At 42.4% G+C, this 23096-nt stretch overlaps 1 protein-coding gene across 1 annotated transcript; it reads left to right on the top strand.

Annotated features, from left to right (window-relative positions):
• The first annotated feature begins 750 nt into the window (after positions 1-750).
• On the top strand, positions 751-14615 carry LOC118726721 (polyunsaturated fatty acid lipoxygenase ALOX12-like). Its single transcript, XM_045586683.1, has 13 exons — positions 751-885; positions 1455-1656; positions 3444-3522; positions 3614-3736; positions 3830-3933; positions 4182-4342; positions 4867-5010; positions 5633-5842; positions 9085-9171; positions 9590-9759; positions 10488-10609; positions 13493-13593; positions 13698-14615. The coding sequence occupies exons 1-13, from the start codon at positions 751-753 to the stop codon at positions 13908-13910; spliced, it is 1851 nt and encodes a 616-aa protein (XP_045442639.1). The 3' UTR covers positions 13911-14615.
• Positions 14616-23096: the final 8481 nt, after the last annotated feature.

Genomic DNA, 23096 nt, shown 5'->3' with positions numbered 1-23096 from the left:
TCCACATATACCCACCTGAATCATTCTCATGGGACTTGGAAGGGCATGAGGTACTGACGTGAATATGAGCTGTGGCTATTGCTTTTGCCCCATATAATAATGTCCCCTTAGTTACTGAACTAAACATTTTCTGTCTTCTGCTACCATCTCTCAAACAACTAGTCAAATCTAACTAGTTTTTAAAGACCCTTCAACGTTCTTGAAATTACACCCATCCTATTGGCAAAAACTCAAAAGTAACCACTTTTATGCTGATGAAGATGCAGAGAAAAGCACTTGTGATAGTTAATACTGAACACCCATCAAGAGAGTAATCCTTTTCCTAGCTGGTCTGGCTCAATGAATAGAGCATCAGTCCTCAGACTGAAGGGTCCCAGGTTCAATTCTGCTCAAGGGCATATACCGGCATTGGGTATAGGTAAGGGAGAATGAGGGCCTCAAAAGAAAATTCTGGTGGAATCTCCCTGCCCCTCTCCCTCTCTTCCTGCACCCAGGCTCTGCCCCTCATCTTCCTCCTGGCCTCACTTCTCAGCACTTTGCTGAGAGGAGCAGCCGTCTTTCCCCCACCCTCTGGACTAATCCAGGTTCAGGTGTGTCTGGGGTGGGGCCCATTCCTGCAGTGGGCTGGCACTCCAAGTCCGGCTTTATTAAGCCCTGGGCTTGTCGTGAGGCAGTAGGACCAGGCCTGGCCGCGGAATCTTTGATACCAGTAACGAAACATCTGCCACCCAGGAGAGCCCACCTGCTGCCATGGGCCGCTACCGCATCCGCGTGGCCACCGGGGCCTGGCTCTTCTCTGGGTCTGTCAACCCCGTGCAGCTGTGGCTGGTGGGGGAGCGCGGAGAGGCGGAGCTGGAGCTGCAGCTGCGGCCAGTGCGGGGCCAGGTGGGCAGGGGAAGCAAGGACTCAGAACCCAGCTGGGTGTGGGCTGAGAGCCTGAGGGCCTGAGGGCCTGAGGATGGGTGGGAAACAGGAAGCTGGGAGCCAGCTGCGAGAGCAACCAGGTGGGCTGGCACTGTTTGGATGAAGGGACACCTGCACCTGAGCATGTGAGAGGTTCAGAGTCGGGGCCCTGACTGGGCTCAACCACTTTCTCCCTGTCCCTTACTTTGGTCCACTCAGCCTCCACTACTTTCCCAATTAATCCCAGACCAGTGTCATTATGGGTCAATGGTCAAAAGCAAAGTCTTAGGAGACCTCGAAGGCAGGAGAGTTCAGTTAATGGACAGGAGAGTTTAGCTAATGGACAGGTGTGGGTGATGATGCTCAGTTTTCAATTCAAGACCCTGGTCTTCCCTGTGAGATGGGCATCTGAGAAGGTGCAGGTGTTGGGAGGAGGCAATGCTGTCCCTGGAGGCCTTGACCCCGGACTCCACAGAGGACCCCACACCCTCAGTTAAACGTCCTCTCCTGGGTCCCCGATACTAGTTCTCACCGGGTTCTGGTCCTCGCAGGTGGAGGAGTTTGAACAGAACATTCCCCAGGACCTGGGGCCACTGCAGTTCGTGAAGTTGCGCAAACACCGCCCCCTGATGGACGACGCCTGGTTCTGCGACCGCATCACCGTGCAGGGCCCGGGAGCCTTGGAGGAGGCCGCCTTCCCCTGCTACCGCTGGGTGCAGGGCGAGGGCCTGCTGACCCTGCCTGAGGGCACCGGTGAGGGGCCGCCTCAGGGAAGTGGGTGCAGGACCTAAGGACTACTGGAGGTGGAGGAGGCAGGGGTAGCATTGAGGAAGGTCCTAAGTGTTGAAATAGTGCGTGCTCAACAGGTTAAAGGTAGCCAAGACGAGAAATGAGGGGAAAGTTATACATACAATTACAAAGGCTGGAAGTGGGACTGGACAGGGAAATGAGTGATGTGTAGATCCCACCTCTCAAAACGGTAATCACAAGGAATGGGAGGGGCAGCCGTGCTGGGAAACAGAAGAGCCAAAATAAAGGGGAAATGAAATCTCCATGTGACTGGGAACAAGTTAGGGCAGGGACAGGTAAGGCTAGCACATGGGACCCCTGAGAGGAAACAGGGGAAAGAAGTAATAAATGATATGAGGTGAAGAGCTGGCTTGACTGTGAAAACATGGAAGACAACTGTGAGGGCAGGGAGCGCACTGACTGAGGTGGGGGTGAAAGAGGACACAGCAAACATCGAATCTGTTACTTTAAGAATTAAGAATAAGGGACAATTGAGGTAAAATGCAGGTAAGAATGGAAACCTGAACTAAATGTCTTTGAGGCACAAGTTAGTATAAGTATAGATGTGGTCAGGATTAAGTCGGGATACCAACTATAAACTATGTGAAGCTGAGGATGAGTGAGATGAAGCCAGGTAAAGTAGCAATGTCAAGCCATTTCTTAGTTTGTCACACATAGAGTATCTTATCCCAGGGGAGTTGCGACAGTGGAGATAGGGAAGGTCAGAGGAGGTAAGTGTACCTAACTGAAATATGTCATTTTGGAGTAGACGCTAAGGCATTGACAGGGGGAAACTAGCACATGGGAAATTAACAAAGTAACAAAGGATATTGTTGGATAGGTGTTGACATTTCAGCTCATTAAGAATGAAATTCATGGATCATGAAGAATAGGGATAGACAGGTAAATTTGAGTTAAATGTTATAATAGTGTCAATAATGGGATTTTCCTCTCAGGACAAATATGTGATCAGAGACTGGTGAAATAAAACAAAAGGTAGTGGGTAGTGAAGATTAATGATGATGGAATTAAGCAGATCCAGAGAAAAAAGCAAAAGAATATGATGCCATATAGTTAAGAAACAAGAGACTGCAATCTCACTTCCAGGAATATATGCTAAGAAGCCCTACACACCAATCAGAAAGAATATATGCACCCCGATGTTCATTGCACTATTATTTAAAATGGCTAAGATTTGGAAATAACCAAAGTGCCCATAGTTAGGTGAGTGGATAAAAATACTGTGGTATATTTATACAATGGAATAATATGCAGCTGTAAAAAAAAAAAAAAAAGGATTTCTTACTCTTTGCAAAAACATAGATGGACCTGGAGAATATTATGCTAAGTGAAATAAGCCACTCAGAGAAAAGCAAATATCTCATGATCTTACATTCAAGTGGAATCTAATGAACACAAAAAAAAAACTGATTAATAAAAAAGGTCAGGAGGCATGGAGGCACAGAACAGACTGACAACTCAGAAATGGGGTGGGGGAGACATGGGAAGAGATCGACCAAAGAATTTATGTAGTACACACATAACCAATGGATATAGCCAATAGTGTGGTGAAGGCCTTAAATGGGTCAGGGGCTCAGAAGAAGGGAGGAAACAGGGAATAATTGGGGGACACCTATAATACTTTCAACCACTTTAAAATAAAAAACATTAAAAAAGAAAAATGGAAAAAGCCAGGGTGTAGCATGAGACTGGAGAAAGCATTGAGGAGAATTGCTTTAATGTCTCCCCAGCCCACCTGGCAGGAAACTCCTTGGATGTCTTCCAGAAGCACCGAGAACAGGAACTGGAGGAAAGACAGCAAATCTACCGGTGACCACCCTATTACAAGCCTCCCAATTGTAACCCCTTCCTCCATCAATGACTTCTATCCCCTTCATTAACCTTTGTCCCCATCTTCTAGCTGGGCCACCTGGAAAGAAGGGTTACCCATGACAATTGCTGCAGACGGTATAGATGACCTGCATCCAAATATGAGATTCCATGAGCAGAAAAGGCTAGACTTTGAGTGGTCAGCAATTGCAGGGTGAGAAAATTGTCAAAGTGGAGTGGGGCTGGTGGATCCAGAAACGGGTGGGATTTGATAAATTGATGGTTTCGTTCTTGATATCTGTTCCAGGATTATGGAGATTGCCCTCAAATATGTTTACACCCTCCCAAGCCCCTGGAAACGCTTGGAAGATTTTGATCAGATCTTCTGGGGACAAAAGACAGCCCTGGCTGGTCAGTAGTTTCCCAGGTCTCCATAACACCTTGATGGCCCTGTTAATGAGCTGTCATACTCCATAGTCCCCAAAATTGCTTGCCAACAAAGAACTTACACCTGGGGATCTCACAGAGGCCTCATGAATGAAAACATGTGGGCTGGGTATGGAGGAGTCATGTGACTAAAGCCCTATAATAGAGCCTAACGGAGAGGAACATCAGGTTGTGGTGAATATCCTCTCCCAACCTCCACTCCGACCCCACAGAGAAGGTTCACCAGCGCTGGCAGGAAGATGAGCTTTTTGGCTACCAGTTGCTCAATGGCGCCAACCCCATGCTGCTGAGACGCTCCACCTCTCTGCCCTCCCGGCTGGTGCTGCCCTCAGGGATGGAGGAGCTTCAGGCCCAGCTGGAGAAAGAACTCCAGGTACAGCCTCCAATCCTTTAATGTCTACTTCTTCTCTATGTGAGGAGGTGAAGTGGTGAAGGGGTGGGACCAAAGTTGAGTCTGGAAAGGGAGGCTATAGTATCCATTGTCCATAGGTGAAGAGTCCTCTTCTAGAAAAACCTAGAGGTAATAATGTAGGAAAAGCATCCATAGTGAATTCTGCCAATAAAGTAGACCATTCAGAGATGTTGGGTAAAGGAGTTTGAGCAGCCTGATAAGGGGAGAGCTTGGCATACCTGTGGTACAGAATTAACTGGCATAGTTAACCCTAAAACTACTTCTGCCAGACATGAGCCACATGTCTCGTGGGAAGACTCCTTTCATGGGGTCTTGGCCCTCTGTGCAAAATAAGGGAACTTGATGCTCTGGTACTTCCTTTAGTTCTACAACTGGTACTTATGTAGGATAATGGCAAGAAAAGAGAGTGAATGTCTTTCCCTTTGCCTTGGCCGTGTAGAAGAATGCTTTCAACTCTAACCATGGGTGCATTCCACTTTCCTTAGAATGGTTCCCTTTTTGAGGCTGACTTCATTCTACTGGATGGAATTCAAGCCAACGTGATCCAAGGAGAGAAGCAGTACCTGGCTGCCCCCCTTGTCATGCTGAAGATGGAGCCCAGTGAAAAGCTGCTACCTATAGTCATCCAGGTGAGGTGTCCTGGGCAACCTCCTCCCAACACTGCTCTGTGTTCATCCCCAACCTCTTCCACTGGACAAAGACAGCTGGTTCTTGTCACCCACCCCTGCATCATTCAGTGATACCTGCCCTTGTATTCAATCTCTCCTTTATACCTTACAGCCTACTCACTACTCACCTGGAATTGCCTTTTTGAGGGTCATAATGGTCTCTGTTGGCTACCAATCTCTTTCTGACCTTTTAGTGTATGGAATACACTTTCTTTCTCAGATGCATTTTCTCCCTTGGTTTGATGTCTTTCATTCTTATTGTTTTCATCAATCAGTTGATGAGAACTGTCAGGATCTCACATGTCTAGCTTCTTCTTCCTATTCTACCATCTTAATCCATACCCTCATCAGGGTTCTCTCAGCCACACTGGAAACCTCTTTCCAATTCCTCCAGCTTTGAACCTGACCATCATGGCACTGACACTTCCCCCACAGCTAGTGAGAGCATGAGTGGAAGGGCTTCATTCCTCTTATTAGTTTATAACCCTCTGGAGACGATAATCTTAGTGTTTCCCTCCAGAATAATAAGCATAGTTTCTAAATAGGATGAAGTCAATTAATGCTTAGTTCCTCTTTGTTTCAGATCCAACCTCCCAGCCCCAGCTGCCCCATCCCACCACTGTTCCTGCCCTCAGATCCTCCACTTGCCTGGCTCCTGGCAAAGATGTGGGTCCGAAGTTCAGATTTCCATGTTCATGAGCTCCAGTATCACTTGCTGAACACTCATTTGCTGGCTGAGGTTATTGCTGTGGCCACCATGAGGTGCCTCCCAGGACTGCACCCTGTCTTCAAGGTACATTCTCTACCTACATGTCCTATCTTTCTGATATCACAGAGAAATGGAAAAAAAAAAAAAATTCAACAGCTACCTAAGATTTTAGAAGCCTGTTGAAACCAGTTTGGCTCAATGGATAGAGTGTCAGCCTGTGGACTGAAAGGTCCCAGGTTCGATTCCAGTCAAGGGCATGTATCTTGGTTGTGGGCACATCCCCAGTAGGAGGTGTGCAAGAGGCAGCTGATCGATGATTCTCTCTCATTGATGTTTCTAACTCTCTATCCCTCTTCCTTCCTCTCTGCAAAAAAATCAATAAAATATATATATATTTTAAAAGATTTTAGAAGCCTAAGCCTTTTAGTTGGTAACATGTTAAGAAAGCTTCTTCTAATTGAATATGCCCATGTTATGGTAATTTAAAAAAAAAACTTATAACAATTTGTGAACAGTGAAGAGAAGATTATTGTGTCAGGATCTTAAGTCTTATGACTTTATTTAATGTTTAAATTATTTTATTTTTAGATAATCATAGATTCTCATACAGTTTTAAGAAATAATATAGAGACATGCCATCTACTGTAATAAGTCACTTAGCATATATTCAGCACTTATTGTAAGGCAGCTCTTATATTCTCCAGCAGAGTCTGTTGTAGAGCAGGAATATAATTTGACAAACAAAACTATTTTTCTGTTTTCATATAGTTAGTATTTAAATGGCAACACAAATGGTACACATAAAAAATGATCAGAAAACAATCTCAAAATAGAGTTTGAAATCAAGAGAGAAAGCAACAAACATCATATTTTTTATGGAGAATGTTAAACCACAACATTGGATCCATTAAGTAGAAGGTCAAAGGAATAAAAAAGCATCCCAAGCAGTTATTTATTCTTCCCAATGAGAGGTGATGGCATGGTACTAAGATAAATGAAAAACAGCCGAGACCATTGTGGTAGATCGTTGGTCTGCGGACTGAAGGGTCCCGGGTTCGATTCCGGTCAGGGGCATGTACATTGGTTGTGGGCAAATCCCGGATAGGGGGTGTGCAGGAGGCAGCTGGTCGATGTTTCTCTCTCATCGACGTTTCTAGCTCTCTCTCTCCCTTCCTCTCTGTAAAAAAATCAATAAAAATATATATATTTAGATAAATGAAAAACAAATGCAAATACTTTGTGATGAGAGGAAATAGTTATTGCAGCATGCTTAGGTACAAGATTGGAGAGAAAGCTCAGAGGTCTAAGCTGCTGAAGCCTCAAGAAGCCTACCAGGTAGATATGGTTGTACTGATCCAAAAATATTGTAATTTTATAAAACAATGAGCCTAGAATATACTGCTAGCTAGAAAGCAGCAAAAATAGCCTTATGCTTGCTTTAAAAATGCATGTTTTATTTTATTTAATTATTTTTAAAATATTTTTTTATTTATTTCAGAGAGGAAGTGAGAAAGAGAGATAGAAACATCAGTGATGAGGGAGAATCATTAATTGGCTGCCTCCTGCACATCCCACACTAAAGATCAAGCCCACAACCCAGGCATATGCCCTGATCAGGAATTCAACTGTGACCTCCTGGTTCATACGTCAGTTCTCAACCATGCCAGCTTCACACATAGCAGCAGGAGCAAAAATGATACAAGTTTATAGACCAGAGCAAAAACAATACAATCAGGAAAAGCCAATCTGAGGTCAAAGACGAGATGTTCAGTTTTAGGTACATGTAGTTGGAAGTAGTAACAAGATATGAGTGCATGATGGGTAAAACATCTGAATTTTATTTCTTCCAGAAGCCCAAACCTTTATCCCCAAACCTGTCCATTGGTAGTGATGACCCCTTTGGGTTCTGGGGTAACATAGACAAGGTAGACACAAACAGAATTCATTGTTGTTGGATTTCATTGATTTTATGATGCCTTTGCATCATCATCTCCTGTGTATCTTAGTAGTTAAATCGACTTTTACACTTCAATATCCCCTCTTCACAGACTCCTTTACACATATCTCCCCTCACCATAACTCCCTCCCCCTGTAAACAGTTGAGTTGTTATCAGGCCACCCAGCAGGGGTAAGCTTGCCCACTCATAAAGGTTACCTGTGCAGGCTCTGCATTCAGACTGCTGGTGTCTGGATCCTGAATCCTGGCCTCAGTTCTTATTAGATGTGCGCTAAGGGTCCTCATCTCTAAATGGTGATAATAGAACAGCATGACACAGGCTAAATGTAGCAAAAAAAAAAAAATATATAGTATTTCTTGCCATTATGAATAGTTCTTTGTCTTCTGATATTTCTCTCCTGAAGAAGACTTCGGGTTCTCTCTGACACTCAGCATCTTTTTCAATCTTTCTAAAGTTGCAGAAATATGAGAGTTGCCTTAATATGTTAATTCCAATGAACTTAGTTGGGTCTTTCCCTCTCTGCAGCATCACCAGCTCACATAAATATCAATATTGCATGAATCCTCCATCTCAGGATAAAACAAAATTATCTAAGACAAAAGGAAATGCACATCAGGATCAGGTGGCCTTTTTTAATGGACAAGGGAAAGCAGGAGAGAGGGGCTCTACGAAACAGTGCCTAACTGGGGATGGGAGGAAGTTTGACAATGGCCCATCAGCTGATAAAGAAGCTAGATCAGTATGGCTCCTTTAATTCTGACTAAAAGTAACCTACCTACCCCAATTCTGAAATTTAAAAAATGCAAGAGAAAAACAACTAGAGATTAAAGGATTAGCTTTGAAAATTAGTATAAACTGTAAGGGTATGCATAATAGAAAAAAATATTTTTACAAAATCAAAAGTTATAGGACTGATTCTTAAAGGACATCTATCCTTAAGGTGGAAATAATAAAGGAAATTATAACAACTATTATTCAAGGGTATCTGTGTGCTAGGCAATTATTAAACACTCTCATACATAATACACACAAGCATCACCACAGCATTTGTGATGAGACCCTATTGTCATTCCCTGTAAACAGATAAAGAGATGGACCCTTAGAGGGTTTATTTTCTTGGTCAAGTATCAAAGTAAGTAATGAAGTGTCAATTAAAATCACGATCATTCAGACTACAAAGCTCAACTGACAGGGCCATATGAGAACATGAGAGTAAGACATCAGAAAGGCAAGAGGGAACCAACCTGCAAAGACTCTAACAGGGATAAAATGGCCAAGAAGAGAGGGAGAGAAGGCTACCATGCTGAGTGCCACTCCCTAATAAAGAAGGATCCATATTTCCTCCATATACCACCCTTCTCCATCCAGCTCCTGATCCCACACACACGCTACACCATGGACATCAACACCCGGGCACGACCTGGACTCGTCTCAGATGGAGGTTTATTTGACAAGGTAAGGAGGTAATGGGGTGGCCACCTAATTATCATCTCCTGTCACTTTCAAGCTGCCATTCCCCTTGTGTGTATGTCCTGACCCTTAAACTCAGGAGCCTTGTCCCTTTATACCAATGTCATTAAATCTGAAAAGTCCACATCTGACCACTTTATATACTATGCCATGTTCTCCAGCTCTGTTTCTCCCCTCAAGATCTTTCATTTCAACTGGCTGGCATGGCTCAGTGGTTGAACATCAACCTATGAACCAAGAGGTCATGGTTCAATTCCCAGTCAGGGCATATGTCTATGTTGCAGGCTCAATCTCCAGTGTGGGGTGTGCAACAGGCAGCTGTTCAATGATTCTCTCTCATAGTTGATGTTTCTACCTTTCACTTCCTCTCTAAAATCAATAATATACATTTCTATTGTCACAGGCATGGAGCACAGGTGGAGGGGGGCATGTGCAGTTGATCCGTCGGGCCACGACTCAGCTGACCTACCGCTCCCTCTGTCCTCCTGATGATCTGGCTGACCGGGGCCTGATGGGAATCCCAAGTGCCCTCTATGCCCATGATGCTTTACGCCTCTGGGACATCATTGCTCGGTGGGTGAGAGTGCTAGCTGAGAAATACAGGGACATTGGGAACAGTGAGAACGGGGCTTTAACCTGAGTTCACCATGTGGGCAAAGGAATACAGAACAAGAAGGTTGAGACAAGAGAAGCAAAGGACTCCATCAAGGAGAAATGAGGAACAGTGAGGAGGTAGTGGGCCAAATCTGAGAATGGGAAAGCTAAAGTAGACAGCAGGCAGCGTTGTGTGGGTGAGTAAAACCAAGGGGTCTGGTAGAATCAGGGTTTTTGTTATGAAGAGTGACTATCAACCATGTGTATGGAATCCTTTTATTTACTTATTTAATATATTGTATTTGTACTGATTTCATAGAGGAAGGGAGAGAGGGAGAAAGAAACATCAGTGATCAGAGAGAATCATTGATTGTCTGCCTCCTGCCTTCCCCCATATCCCCTGTGATCAAGCCCGCAATCCAGATATGTGCCCCAACTTGGAATCAAAAATTAACCACCTGGTTCATAGGTCCACACTCAACCACTGAGCAACATCAGCCCGGTGGAATTATCAAAACTAATAATATAAGTTTTTTCTTTCTAAACTAGTGTGTAGAAAAAACTAAGGGATATCCCAAAGGCAAGTCTTGTAAGATCTGTCCGCAGATACACTGAGAGTCAAATGGATAGACACCACAGAAAAGGAATAGCAGTCAGAGGCTACAGCCTTCTACTCTTACAGAAGCTCAGCTCCCTTCTCTGGGCAGATACGTGGAAGGGATCATCCACCTCTTCTACCATGGGGATGACGTCGTGAGAGGGGACCCTGAGCTGCAGGTCTGGTGTCGGGAGATCACTGAGGTGGGGCTGTGCCAGGCCCAGGACCGAGGTGAGATTCCTCCCTAGACAAGGGAGCTCCTTGCCAGCCTTGCCCTTCTGGAAGCATGACCTCAACTCCTCATCACCCCCTCTCCCTTCACACATGGAGTACCTTAATCCCATTCCCACTTCCTAAATCTCAGGATAATTCTAGAAACTCAAGGACCCCATGCCTTTTCACAGATGCACCTAACATACCATAAGGACTTCTAAGTCCAGAACCACAGTCAGTGAGTCATCTGCCCAGGCCCTGCCAAATACTCTCCGAATGTCTGTTTTCTTACTTAAGGTTAGAAATGGGGAGGTTAATACTACCAAGGCCCATGACAGCCTATACTTGCTTTCCCTCCCCTTTCCTCCTTGTTGCTACTGTCCGGCCCTCTCCAGGGATCCAGACATCCTGTACACCTGCCACGGTGCAGAGTCATTTCTAGATGTAGTCTCAGTACTGCATATATTTTTACTTAAACCCAAACTCATTGCCATGATCCTTGGGACTCAAGTTTCTTAGGCAAACATGCCCTCCTCACAAGTAAACAACATTTAGGTCCTCTACCCCATTTTTTTCCATAGCAAAAAAATAGCCTTTCTTGAGCTCTTCCTAAGTTCATATTCCTCTCTCTAGTACACATAGGCCAAATGGGACTGTTTTGAATCATCCTTTAGCTCCTTGCCACTTCACGCCAATACCTTGCATCCCTTCCATTCCCTCCATGTGATGATTGTAGCCAATAGCTAAGAGCTATTACCTGTAACCAAGCCCTGTGGATGCAAACATCAGTAAACCACAAGCCAACCATGGAGTGTAGTAACACCTCAAAGTAGCTGGGGCTGAACCTTCCGCATTCATCTAACGGCACCTCGTCAGCCCTTCCAAGACCAAAATCTCTGTAGTATGTCTCAGTTCTGTCCATCAGGCTCCACGTGCTCCAAAAGACCCTCTCATTCTCTCTTTCGTGCTTCTCCCCATGAAATACCCACATCAGAGCACTTGTAAAACTTATTTGAGTATGAGCTTTAACCTCTTGCACCCACACTATATCTCTGGCAACTTTCATGGTTCTCTTTGTACCAACCTTCTCTCACCACCCTTATTAAAGGCAGAGTGTTAAGATTTTCTCTTCCAAGACCTATGGCTTGAGGAAAGTTATTTAATCTCTTTGATATACTTTTAATATACTTTAATATTTTATATATAATATAAATATTATATAATATTTAATATTTTAATATACTTTCTCTAAAGTGAATGTATTTCTTGTCCCAAATGAAATAATGAATGTGACAATGTTGTCAATGTAAAATGATTGTGATCATATGCCCCACTCCAAAAAATTACCTCCTCCATATGGTCAGCAACTATAAGAGGTGAGCAGGTGCTTAAGCTTCCTGAGCAGCCTCTCAACTGTAAAGTGAGTGGTTGGGACAGTGGATTTCATGCTGTTTCAGTTCCAACATCAGTCTATAACTTCTTTTTTTTTCTGCATTAGAGCCCAGACCTGAAACTACTTTCCAGGAATGGGAGGGCAATCTCAGTATTCTTAACCACTTTAGGGGAAGGTGGAAATTTTATTAAAATAATATAAACATAGAGAAAAAGTTAATGTTATAAATCATTGGCCTACAAATTGAACTTTTAGTAAGGTGACACACCTATATAATGAGCACAAAGAAAAAAAACATTACCAGCTCCTATAAAGTCCCTTGTATACTATTCCAGTCCTTTCCCATCCAAAAGTAACCACTTCATCTGCACAGGTTCATTTTCCCCATTGGAACTTTATACAAATGAAAACACAAATGTGCATTCATTAATGTCTCCAAATATGTTTGATATATACCCCTGCTGTTGTGACATGCAGCATGTGGTTCATTGTTCTCATGTATGTTATTCTATTTTGTGAATATGACAGGCTTTATTTTTTTCCTTCCTGCCATTGATGGGCATTTGGGTTGTTTCCATTTTGAGGCTATTAATGTCATTGCTGCTGTGAACAATGTTGTGTGTACAGTTCTGTTGGGTGTGTATCTAGAAGTGAAATTGATGGTCATAGGACTTGTGTATGTTCAGCTTTAGTGGTTTCTGACAGTTTTTCAGTGTGCTTGTATACATTTAAACTTCCTCTCCAGAGTATGGGGTAGAGTCAGTATCTTCTCAAATATTTGAAAAATACTTTGGTCATATTGTTAATATGTTATGTTTTCACATTATGAGTTTAAGTTGTATTCTCCCAGTGACTGGTAGAACTGAGGAACTTGTCCTAGGTTTAATAGCCACATGGATATCTTCCTTTGTGTGGAGCGAGCATGTTATTCTTTTGTAACATTTTATTTTGGGTTGTCTACTTCTCTCCTGTTGCTTTTAACTACTTTTGAACACTGGATATTTGACCAACCAACTCTTGGCCCTCTTGGCCCTGCCCACTCTCCACCTTATATACATAGCTACAGTGGACTGAAGGGCTTTACATGAACCATCAATTTATAAAGTAACTTTTATTATAACCTCTATTTTCAGAGTAAAAAAAATATAAACTCAGAGAAACTAGCAATTTATTAGTACAATTAATTAGTCAGGAGTAATCAAAGACTGGTCTGTTGGCTAACTTATTAACTACCCCTCCTCGATTTCTCATAGCTCCTTTTCCTGACTTACTTATATTCTTATCACTAACCTTTTACTTAGTTATTCTGTTTATTATCATTCTTCACTACTACAATCTGTTTTGCCCACAAACATATTCCCAATGCCTATATACTGTGTGATACATACTAGTTCATGACTTTTTAAATAAATGAATGAATGGACACTCACTAATTCTAATATATGGATGGACATGCCAAGATATCAGCATTTGGAAATGCAGTGTCTATGCTTTGTTCTTTTCTCTAGGTTTCCCTGTGTCCTTCCAGTCTCGGGCTCAGCTCTGCCATTTCCTTACCATGTGCATCTTTACATGCTCTGCCCAGCATGCAGCAGTCAACACGGGCCAGGTCTGGATGTCTGAGAGAAAGCTTGGGGGTACTTGAGGAACAGAGCTGGGGTCTAAGTTCCTGAATCAGAGTTTCTGAGTGACTCCAGATTCTTTCTTCCCCAGTTTGACTGGTATGCCTGGGTCCCTAATGCCCCAAGCTCAATGCGGATGCCCCCACCTACCACCAAGGAAGATATCACAATGGACACAGTGATGGGCTCACTACCTAATGTCTGGCAGAGCTGTCTTCAAATGTTTGCCACATGGCTTCTTAGCCAGCCACAGCAAGACATGGTAAGAGGGGACCTCTGGAATTCTGAGGGGACTGATGGCTGACAAGGAGACTTAGGGTGAGGGACTGGAGTTTGGGTTCCTTTGTCTTAGAACTAGAAGATGATTGATCCTTGCTTTCTGCTTCAGGTACCACTGGGGCATCATAAAGAAGAGTATTTCTCAGGTCCTGAGCCCAAGGCTGTTTTAAGGCAGTTTCAGGCTGATCTGGACAAACTGGAAAAGGAAATCGTGGCCCGGAATGAGCAGCTAGACCTTCCCTATGAATACCTGAAGCCCAGCCTCATAGAAAGTAGTGTTGACATCTGAGCCCAAATTGTTCACTATTCAAATACTTGAGGCCACCACCATGATTAACATCCCCCCCTACCCCACTCTTCTCATGCATCTGAGTTGCTAAGGTTCTATTTTCTCCTCTTGGGTTCCCTACCTAAATATCTCACCTGCATGAAGCATTGTCCTTACTTCCAGTTCCCTAATAGGATGATCTTTAACTTGAAACCAACTCACTTAGAGAAATTAAATAGCTACTCATATAATGTTTCCTTTCTTCTGGAAATTTTGCCTTCTGCATTTATCAATAAATCATTATATAATGATATTATATTTTCATTGACATAAGTGATTTAAAACATATGTTTTAATGGTGTACCTAATGTTTAATACAATGAGAGAGAAGTTAATTCCATATTCTTTTTTTTCCTGCTCTGGACAATCAGTTATCACAGCACTGTTCATTGAAAAGCCCATCCTCCCTAATCATCTATGATGCTGACATAGATTAAGTTGCCATCTTAGCTTTCCAGTATTTATACCACACTAACATAACTGTTACAGTTTTATACTTAACATAGCCTGCCTTTTACTTTTATGTTTAAGTTCTTTTTGTCAAGGTTTAAAAAATTTAAATACTGAAACCATTAATTGAGGTGGCATTCAGCTTCAAACAAGAATGACTCCAACAGCAAAAGAAACCATCAACAAAAGAAAACTCACTGTATGGAGAACATATTTGCCAATGTTTCACTGATAAAGGCTTAATCTCCAACATTTACAGGGAACTCATACAACATAACAAAAGGAAGATAAACAACCCAATAAAAAAAATGGGCAATGGACCTAAATAGTTTTCAAAAGAAGACAGAGGGAAGGCCAAGACGCATAAGAAAACATGCTCAAAGTCACTAATTATCCAAGAGATGCAAATTAAAATGGCAATTTGGCTGAAACCAGTTTGGCTCAGTGGATAGAGCATGGGCCCGCAGACTGAAGGTCTTGAGTTTGATTCCGGTCAAGGGCATGTACCTTGATTGCGGGCACATCCCCAGTAGGGGGTGTGCAAGAGGCAGCTGATCGATGTTTCTCTCTCATTGATGTTTCTTACTCTCTATTCCTCTCTCTTCCTCTCCGTAAAAAAATCAATAAAATATATTTTTTTAAATGACAATTCGGTACCATCTCACACCTGTCAGAATGGCTATCATCAACAAATCAACAAACAATAAATGCTGGAGAGGATGTGGAGAAAAAGGAACCCTCGTGCACTGCTGGTGAGAATGCATACTGGTGCAACCACTATGAAAAACATTATGGAGTTTCCTCAAAACTCTAAAAATGGAACTCCCATTTGACCCAGTAATCCCACTTTTAGGAATATACCTCAAGAAACTAGAAACACCAATCAGAAAGGATACATGCACCCCTATGTTCATAGCAGCACAATTCACCATAGCTAAGATTTGGAAACAGTCCAAATGCCCATCAGCAGATGAGTGGATTAGAAAACTATGGTACATCTACACTATGGAATACTATGCTGCTATAAAAAAGAAGGAATTCTTACCATTTGAAGCAGCATGGATAGAACTGGAGAGCATTATGCTAAGTGAAATAAGCCAGGCAATGAAAGAAAAATACCACATAATCGCACTCATTTGTGGAAAATAAGTAACATTATAACCTGATGAATAAAAAGATAGATACATGCCGAAACCGTTTGGCTCAGTGGTAGAGCATCAGTCTGCAGACTGAAAGGTCCCAGGTTCAATTCCGGTCAAGGGCATGTACATTGGTTGCGGGCACATCCTCAGTAGGGGGTGTGCAAGAGGCAGCTGGTCGATGTTTCTCTCTCATCGACATTTCTAGCTCTATCTCTCTCCCTTCCTCTCTGTAAAAAATCAATAAAATATATATTTTTTTAAAAGATAGATACAGAGGCAGAGAAGCATCAAACAGACTGTCAAATTACAGTGGGAAGGCTTGGGAGTATTAGGAAGTGAGGGGGTGGGGAGAGAGAGATCAACCAAAGGACTTGTATGAATGCATATAAACACAACTAATGGACACAAGACACTGAGAGGTGGGATGAGGGCATGTGCCAGTGGGTAGGGGAGGCTGGGGGGAGGTCAATGGGGGAAAAGAGAAGATATATGTACCACTATTTGTAATACTTTAAACAATAAAATAAAATTTAAAATAAATAAAAGAAGAATGACTCCAGTAGGCAAGTGGTTTATTTTTGTTATGTAACCTATCTGCAGTGAGCTGTCCAAGGCGGATGTCATGGCTCCTTCCATCTTACAGATCTATTGTCCTTTGTGGATTTCATCTTCATGATTACAAACGGCTTCTGAATCTCTAGGCAACATGTCCATATTACATGCAACTCTCAATGATTGAGCATCAACCTATGAACCAGGAGATCACTGTTCCCCTGCAGGCCTGGCAGAGGAAGGAAGTTGGGGGCAACTGGGTCTGCAGGAAAGGGCAGTTCTGAGGGACCCAGGCCTGCAGGGGAGAGAAATTTGGGGGGAGGGTGTGAGGGGGGGACCAGGCCTGCAGGGGAGGGCAGTTAGGGTTCACCAGGCCTGCAAGAGAGGGAGTTAGGGGTGACCAGGCCCAATGCACAAATTCATGCACATTGAAATGAAATTAATTAGAAGAAATATTTTAATATCACTATTTGCCCTTTATCTATAATATGTCAACCAAATTCACAATAGATAATGACAGATCAAAACAAACATGTACAATTGGCACCAGCACGAGCTTTACATGTATCGCACATGTGTGAGTCAACTTAGCCTTTTATATATATATAGAATAAACTTGCTTAATTAGGCTTCCTTTCTGATTTAGCTAAACTTTTTCCAGCCCAGTAAATCACTCCAACTTCTCTTTTAGGTAATTTTCAGCAACACAGCAATAAATATCAAGATGAAGCAGATTATTATTGTAGATCATGCAGGGAGAAAAAAGGGTGGAATACTTAACTGCAGCAGTGTTTGACTATATTCTGCACAGTGAGAAAACCTGAAACCATTTTCAAGGTCCACCATTTCTTACTTCTTTTCAGTCAGGTCAAGTTTCTAAGTTTTCTAAATCTCCGTTTTCCAGCTAATGAAAATAGGATTCCACCGAGTCTCCTATCTACCTACTCTAAGACTTCTGTGAAGATCAAATGAGTTTGAGGCACAGGAAAAAGCTTCATAGACATTTGGTTAAAGTGTAAAATATTTGCACCTGGCTATGAAGCAACTGGTTTTCCTGGGCTAAAAAGCTGCAAGGAGGCTAGTAATCACTAGAGAGAGGGAGCTGCCGTTGTAACATAATGTCATTACCAGGCACCCACAGCCACCATTTCTGGGCTGGGCTGGACTGTGGGCCACATTTTGTGCCATGGGGTCTTGGAAGCGATGGCTGCAATTTGGTGGGGTGTTACTCTGGGTTGGTGGCAGGGCCTGTGTCCCACTTGGGGAAAGCCAAGTATTATTTCATGGGCATCACGCCCGTGGTGCTGTTTCTCTGTAAATGGCCAGTGTGCACCATGGCTGCTCCTGCATTGAGTGTCTGCCCCCTGGTGGTCAGTGTGTATCATAGATACCAGTCAGATTGACACTTAGCATATTAGTCTCATATATATAGATAATTGTGACAATCACTCTCTACTTCCTTCTGCTTACAACTGCTGGGAAAGAGGTGATGGCAAAGAATTGTTAATGGACTCTCAAACTCTCTGCTTTTACTTTATGTTGCTCAAACAATAAATGACCAAATGATTTTAATTCTTCTATAAAATAAAATGGGGAGGAGAAACCAAGATGGCGGCATAGGGTAGACACCGGAATGCAGCCTACCACAACAAATTTGAATTTAGAACTGAAAAACAGGGGAGGCATTGCCCTGAAGCGCCAGACGGCTGGCTGAGAGGAGGCTCTGCCATCTGGGAAGGAGAGAGAAGGCACACTGAACCTCAGGAACTGTGAAGGTACAGAGAACTGTGTGCGCGAAAAGGCGCTGGCTTAATCCCGGTGCGGAAAGGAAGGGCCAGACCGAGATTGCTGCTGGCTTACTCCCTGCACGCAGAGAGGGCGGGCTGGGCTGAGTTCGCTACTGGCTTACTCCTGGCGCGGAGAGGGAAAACAGCTAACATGGCTGGCTTTCTTGTCCTAGAGGAAAACAGAATCACCCTATTGCTCTGATAAACGGCCCCAGACAGGGAGAGGCCAGACTGTCAGGCAGTGGGCAGAGATCTCTTGGAGGTGTGTGAAGCCAGAGGCCATTACTGCAGGACTTGGAGAGGAGCCGAAGGGAAAACAAAGTTTGTCTGCACCAACCCGAGACTCAGCCCTACCTGTGGCTGAGCACAGAAGCTCTCCCAGAGGCTGGCTTTCTCTAAGGAGGGACTTGCAGGAATCCAAAGCTTGTCTGCGCCTTTACCAAAGAGGTGCGCGCGCGCCTGCAACCAATCTTCCAAAACTCTCCATGAACAGGACTTTTCTAAGGCGAGACTGACAGGGAACCAAAGATTGTCTGCGCCACCCCGAGACCCCGCCCTATTCAAGCAGAGTACGGAAACCCTCCTAGCTGAGTCACTGCTGATCCTCACAGCCAACTGGCTTGGAGATCAACACTTCCCAGTGATACCAACAATAAGCAAGGCTTAACAACAAGACTGCACACACAGCCCACAAAGGGCTACACCAAGACTGTCCACTGCAGGTAACTGGGAAGGCTGTGCTACTGGGCTCTACCAGAACACCTAGCACACAAAGCTATTCCATCAAATCAGGGAAACAACTAAAATGCAGACAAGAAGAAGGACACAAAGGAAGGAGATGGAGGAAAAGAAAAGATTGGACATTGAATTCAAAACTACAGTTATAAGGTTATCCAACAATATCCTAAAAAAGGCCGATAAAATAAATGAGACCTATGAGGATATGAAAAGGGAGCAACTAGAAATAATAAGGGATCAACAAGAAATGAAGAAAACATTGTCTGAAATAAAAAATATTATACAAAGTCCTAAAAACAGACTGGAAGATCGCAAGAATCAAGACAAAGATTTAGAACACAAAGAGCCAGAGGACACTCCTCTGCAGAAGGGAGAAAATAAAAGAATCCAGAAAGTTGAAGATAGTGTAAGAAACCTCTGGGACAATTTCAAGCGAACCAACATCAGAATTATGGGGATTCCAAAAGAGAGAGAGCAAGATACCGAAAGAGTACTAGAAGAAATAGTGACAGAAAACTTCCCCCACCTGGGGAAAGAAATAGACTTACAAGTCCAGGAAGCCTGCAGAACCCCAAACAAAAGGAATCCAAGGAGGACCACACCAAGACATATCATAATTAAAATTCCAAGAGCAAAAGACAAAGAGAGAATATTAAAAGCAGCAAGAGAAAAGCAGGTAGTGACCTATAAAGGAGCACCCATAAGATTGTCAGCTGATTTCTCAACAGAAACCATGCAGACCAGACGGGAATGGCAAGAAATATTCAAGGTGATGAATAACAAGAACCTACAGCCAAAAATAATCTACCCAGCAAAGCTATCACTCAGAATCAAAGGATAGATAAAGAGCTTCACAAATAAAAAAAAGCTAAAAGAGTTCATCACCACCAAACCAGAATTATATGAATTGCTGAAGGAGGTTATTTAGGAAGAGGAAGAAGATAAAGATAAAAATTATGATCAACAAATACGTAGCTATCAACAAGTGAATCTAAAAACCAAGGGAATTTAAAAATCTGATGAACAATATTAACTGGTGAATATAATATAATCAGAGGAGTGGACTGACGATTTCTCAGGGAAAAGGGGAGTGGGGGTGCGGGAAGAGACTGAACAAAAACTGTGCACCTATGGACAAGGACAATGGGGGATGGGGAAAGGACAGAGGGTGGGGTGGGAACCTGGTGAAGGTGAGCAATTGAGGGGGGGAAGAGGATCACATTTGTAATAATCTGAACAATAAAGATTTATTTAAAAAAAATAAAAAAATAAAATTTCAAAAATAAATAAATAAATAAATAAAATAAAATAAAATAAAATGGGAAGAACCAATAATATTTGAAATAGAAATGTAGAGGCATTGTGAGAGTAACTTAAAATTAAAAAAAGAGTGAGAGACCTGAGCAACATGGCATCTGTGTGTGTGTGTGTGTGTGTGTGTGTGTATGTGTAAGAGAGAGAGAGAGAGAGAGAGAGAGAGGAGGGGTAGAAATACTGACAAAGACAGCAGAGGAAAATCCTGTTATCAGGAATAGCCATAAAACATTTTATAAATACCTTACAAGGTTGTCATCATCCTGGCTTTATTAGATATTGATATAATGCTTCACTCCATTATGCCAACATTTAGAAAACTTGTGTTGTTTGAGTGCATGAGCAACAACATTCTGAAAGGGGAAGTTTCTAAGTCTGGGTCATCACAGCAGAGCAGAGGCCAGCACCAGTAGGCAACTAATGAGTTAGATTGAGAAAATAATGAGGGAAAGATATTAGAACAAGAGCCAATGAATCAATGAAGAGAGTAAGATAAAAATAATAATAATAATAACACCTCATGGAACAGACAACAGTATGGTGATAAACAGAGGAAAAGGGGGGAGGTGAAAGAGAGTAAACATGGATAAATGGTGATGAAAGGAGACTAAATTTTGGATGGTGAATGCACAATGCAATGGGCAGATAATGGATTACAGAATTGTACATTTGAAACCTATATAATTTTACTGACCAATGTAACTACAATAAATTCAATAAAAATGAGCTAATGAAAATAATTATAAATAGAACTTGGAACTATAAACAGAGACTCCTTCCCCAAATTCAGGTAATCTGCCCCCTCTGCAACTTCAGTAGCTCTCTTCTCATTTGGAATTTAACCTTGCCTGTCCAGGATGGAAAGAGAAATCTGAGCAGGTCAGTGCAGCAGTTCTGGGACTGTAAATCCCTGCCTTGATCTTTCATACTTCTCGGTGCATTCTAGCCCCTCCTTTCACTATAACATCAATGTGACCTTATATTTGTCTTGCCTGAAATTCATTTATTATTTATAGTTGTAGGAATTTTTGTGTGATTTTTATGAATCACAACATTATGTTAAAATATCCTGCTGACTCGAAAGATTTGTAGTGAAAAGCAACAATCAATCCCTAGCCAACTCCCAAACATAAGATCAATGTTATGTATGGCTCATGTGTTGCAATTGTTTCTGAAGTCACTTGTATTTCATCTGTATGTCTCATGTTCTCTCTTTTCATTGCTTGCCATGTTTATGATGATGAAAGATTGTTTGTCTCCCCAAATGTATATTGATAATTATTTTCTGATGGTTTAACATGTTTCTTTATTCCCTGTACTTCCTACATGCTGGTGGTTATATCCATATGTTCCAACTCAGCCTCAGGTGGGAACTTCTGCACAGTGACTGGGGTCCCTCAGCCAGAGAACTGGAGTTATACGGGTTGCCCACAGTACTTAACTAAAATTGACCGAGCATAAACTAAATACAGACACAAGAGTTAAAATGCATGAATCCCAAGGTTTATTTACCAGAGTCCTGGTGGTTTCCAGAAGCCTACGCAGGTCACCTGGAGATCCGCGCAGACAGACACGCACACTGGACAGGAACACGTTGCTGCAGCGTCTCTGTCAGGAACGAGGCCTCAGAGGTTCGGCTCACAGGCAGAGTGACAGCTTCACTCAGGCAGAGTCTCATGCAGTATTTCGAACAGGGAGAAGAGAGTGGGAGAGCACGTCGGGTGGAGGAGCCCTTCGTGGTCTCTGCCCAGTGCCTCTAGGTCCCTTCTTTTATGGCCATTTGTGGGTGTTTCTTAATTCCTTCTGGGTGCCACCAATAGATCTTCAGTGTGCCTAATCGGGCGCTCTCCAGGTACCTTTTGTCTCAGTTTCTAACTTTTCAGATAAACACTTGTTAGGGCGTTCACACAGTTACAACTTTCCAGATAAGCACATGTTAGGGCGTTCACACAGTTAGGGGCTCAAAGTCAGTTTTAAAACTCAAGTTTTACAAAATGGATCCAAGTCACATTATATGGAGTTACTTATACTAAGCCTAAAACACATTTCAAATAATTTCTTTTACTTAAAATAAAATCAGAATAAGATCAGAAATACAATTCACACTTAAACTATAAATCACTCATAAAAGTAAATGCTTTCATTCCTATTTTAAATCAGGAATTATTTAATTATTAAATAATTACAAGTAATTATTCTTACAGTTTTAAATCCTTAAATCATCACACTAATATAACTAAACACCATAGATTGGATAAGAAACACTAACAGTTTTATATTTCAAGGTGGCTTCTGAGTTGGTGCTGTTAATGAAAAAAAAAAACATTGAAACCTGACAAGCTCAGGGGAGGCCTGTGTGGCAGTCTTGCAAACTCAGAGACCTAAAATAACCACAAAAGATTGTTTTAAAATTAAATATTTAAACTACGAACAGGTTATAGTGGGTAGTCATGTCCTAGGCAGATATTTTCCCTAACAAAGATCAACTTAGATCTTTTCTGAGCCCATTTGCCTTCTGGCCTCTAAGATAACATATCTGTGAGATGTCTGGGTAACTTGTAACTTCCTTTTTACCCCTGACCCCTCAGGGCACACAAATGGCCTTGAGACATTCCCTCATTGTTATTGTTGTCAAGTTAATTGTCAACTGTTAATTGCGTTAAAGTATTCTGTATCCATTTCTGTAAAAGAAGCACATGTCCATCATTTCACCTTTTACCCTATCCCAGAGGTTTCTCCGCTTTGCTCTGTCCCACCTCCCTAATCTATTGCCAATGAATTTCATGTAATTCACCTAAGTCCCTTTCCTTTGATTGCAAAGTATAAATATAGATGTAGCCCTGCATTCTCCCGTATCTCAATCCATTGAGGTTGTGCTTCCTGGCATATGTCGACAGTTT

Source organism: Pipistrellus kuhlii, unplaced genomic scaffold (assembly GCF_014108245.1).
Source record: "Pipistrellus kuhlii isolate mPipKuh1 unplaced genomic scaffold, mPipKuh1.p scaffold_m20_p_23, whole genome shotgun sequence".
Taxonomy (NCBI): domain Eukaryota; kingdom Metazoa; phylum Chordata; class Mammalia; order Chiroptera; family Vespertilionidae; genus Pipistrellus; species Pipistrellus kuhlii.
This window is presented reverse-complemented; position numbering and strand designations above follow the sequence as displayed.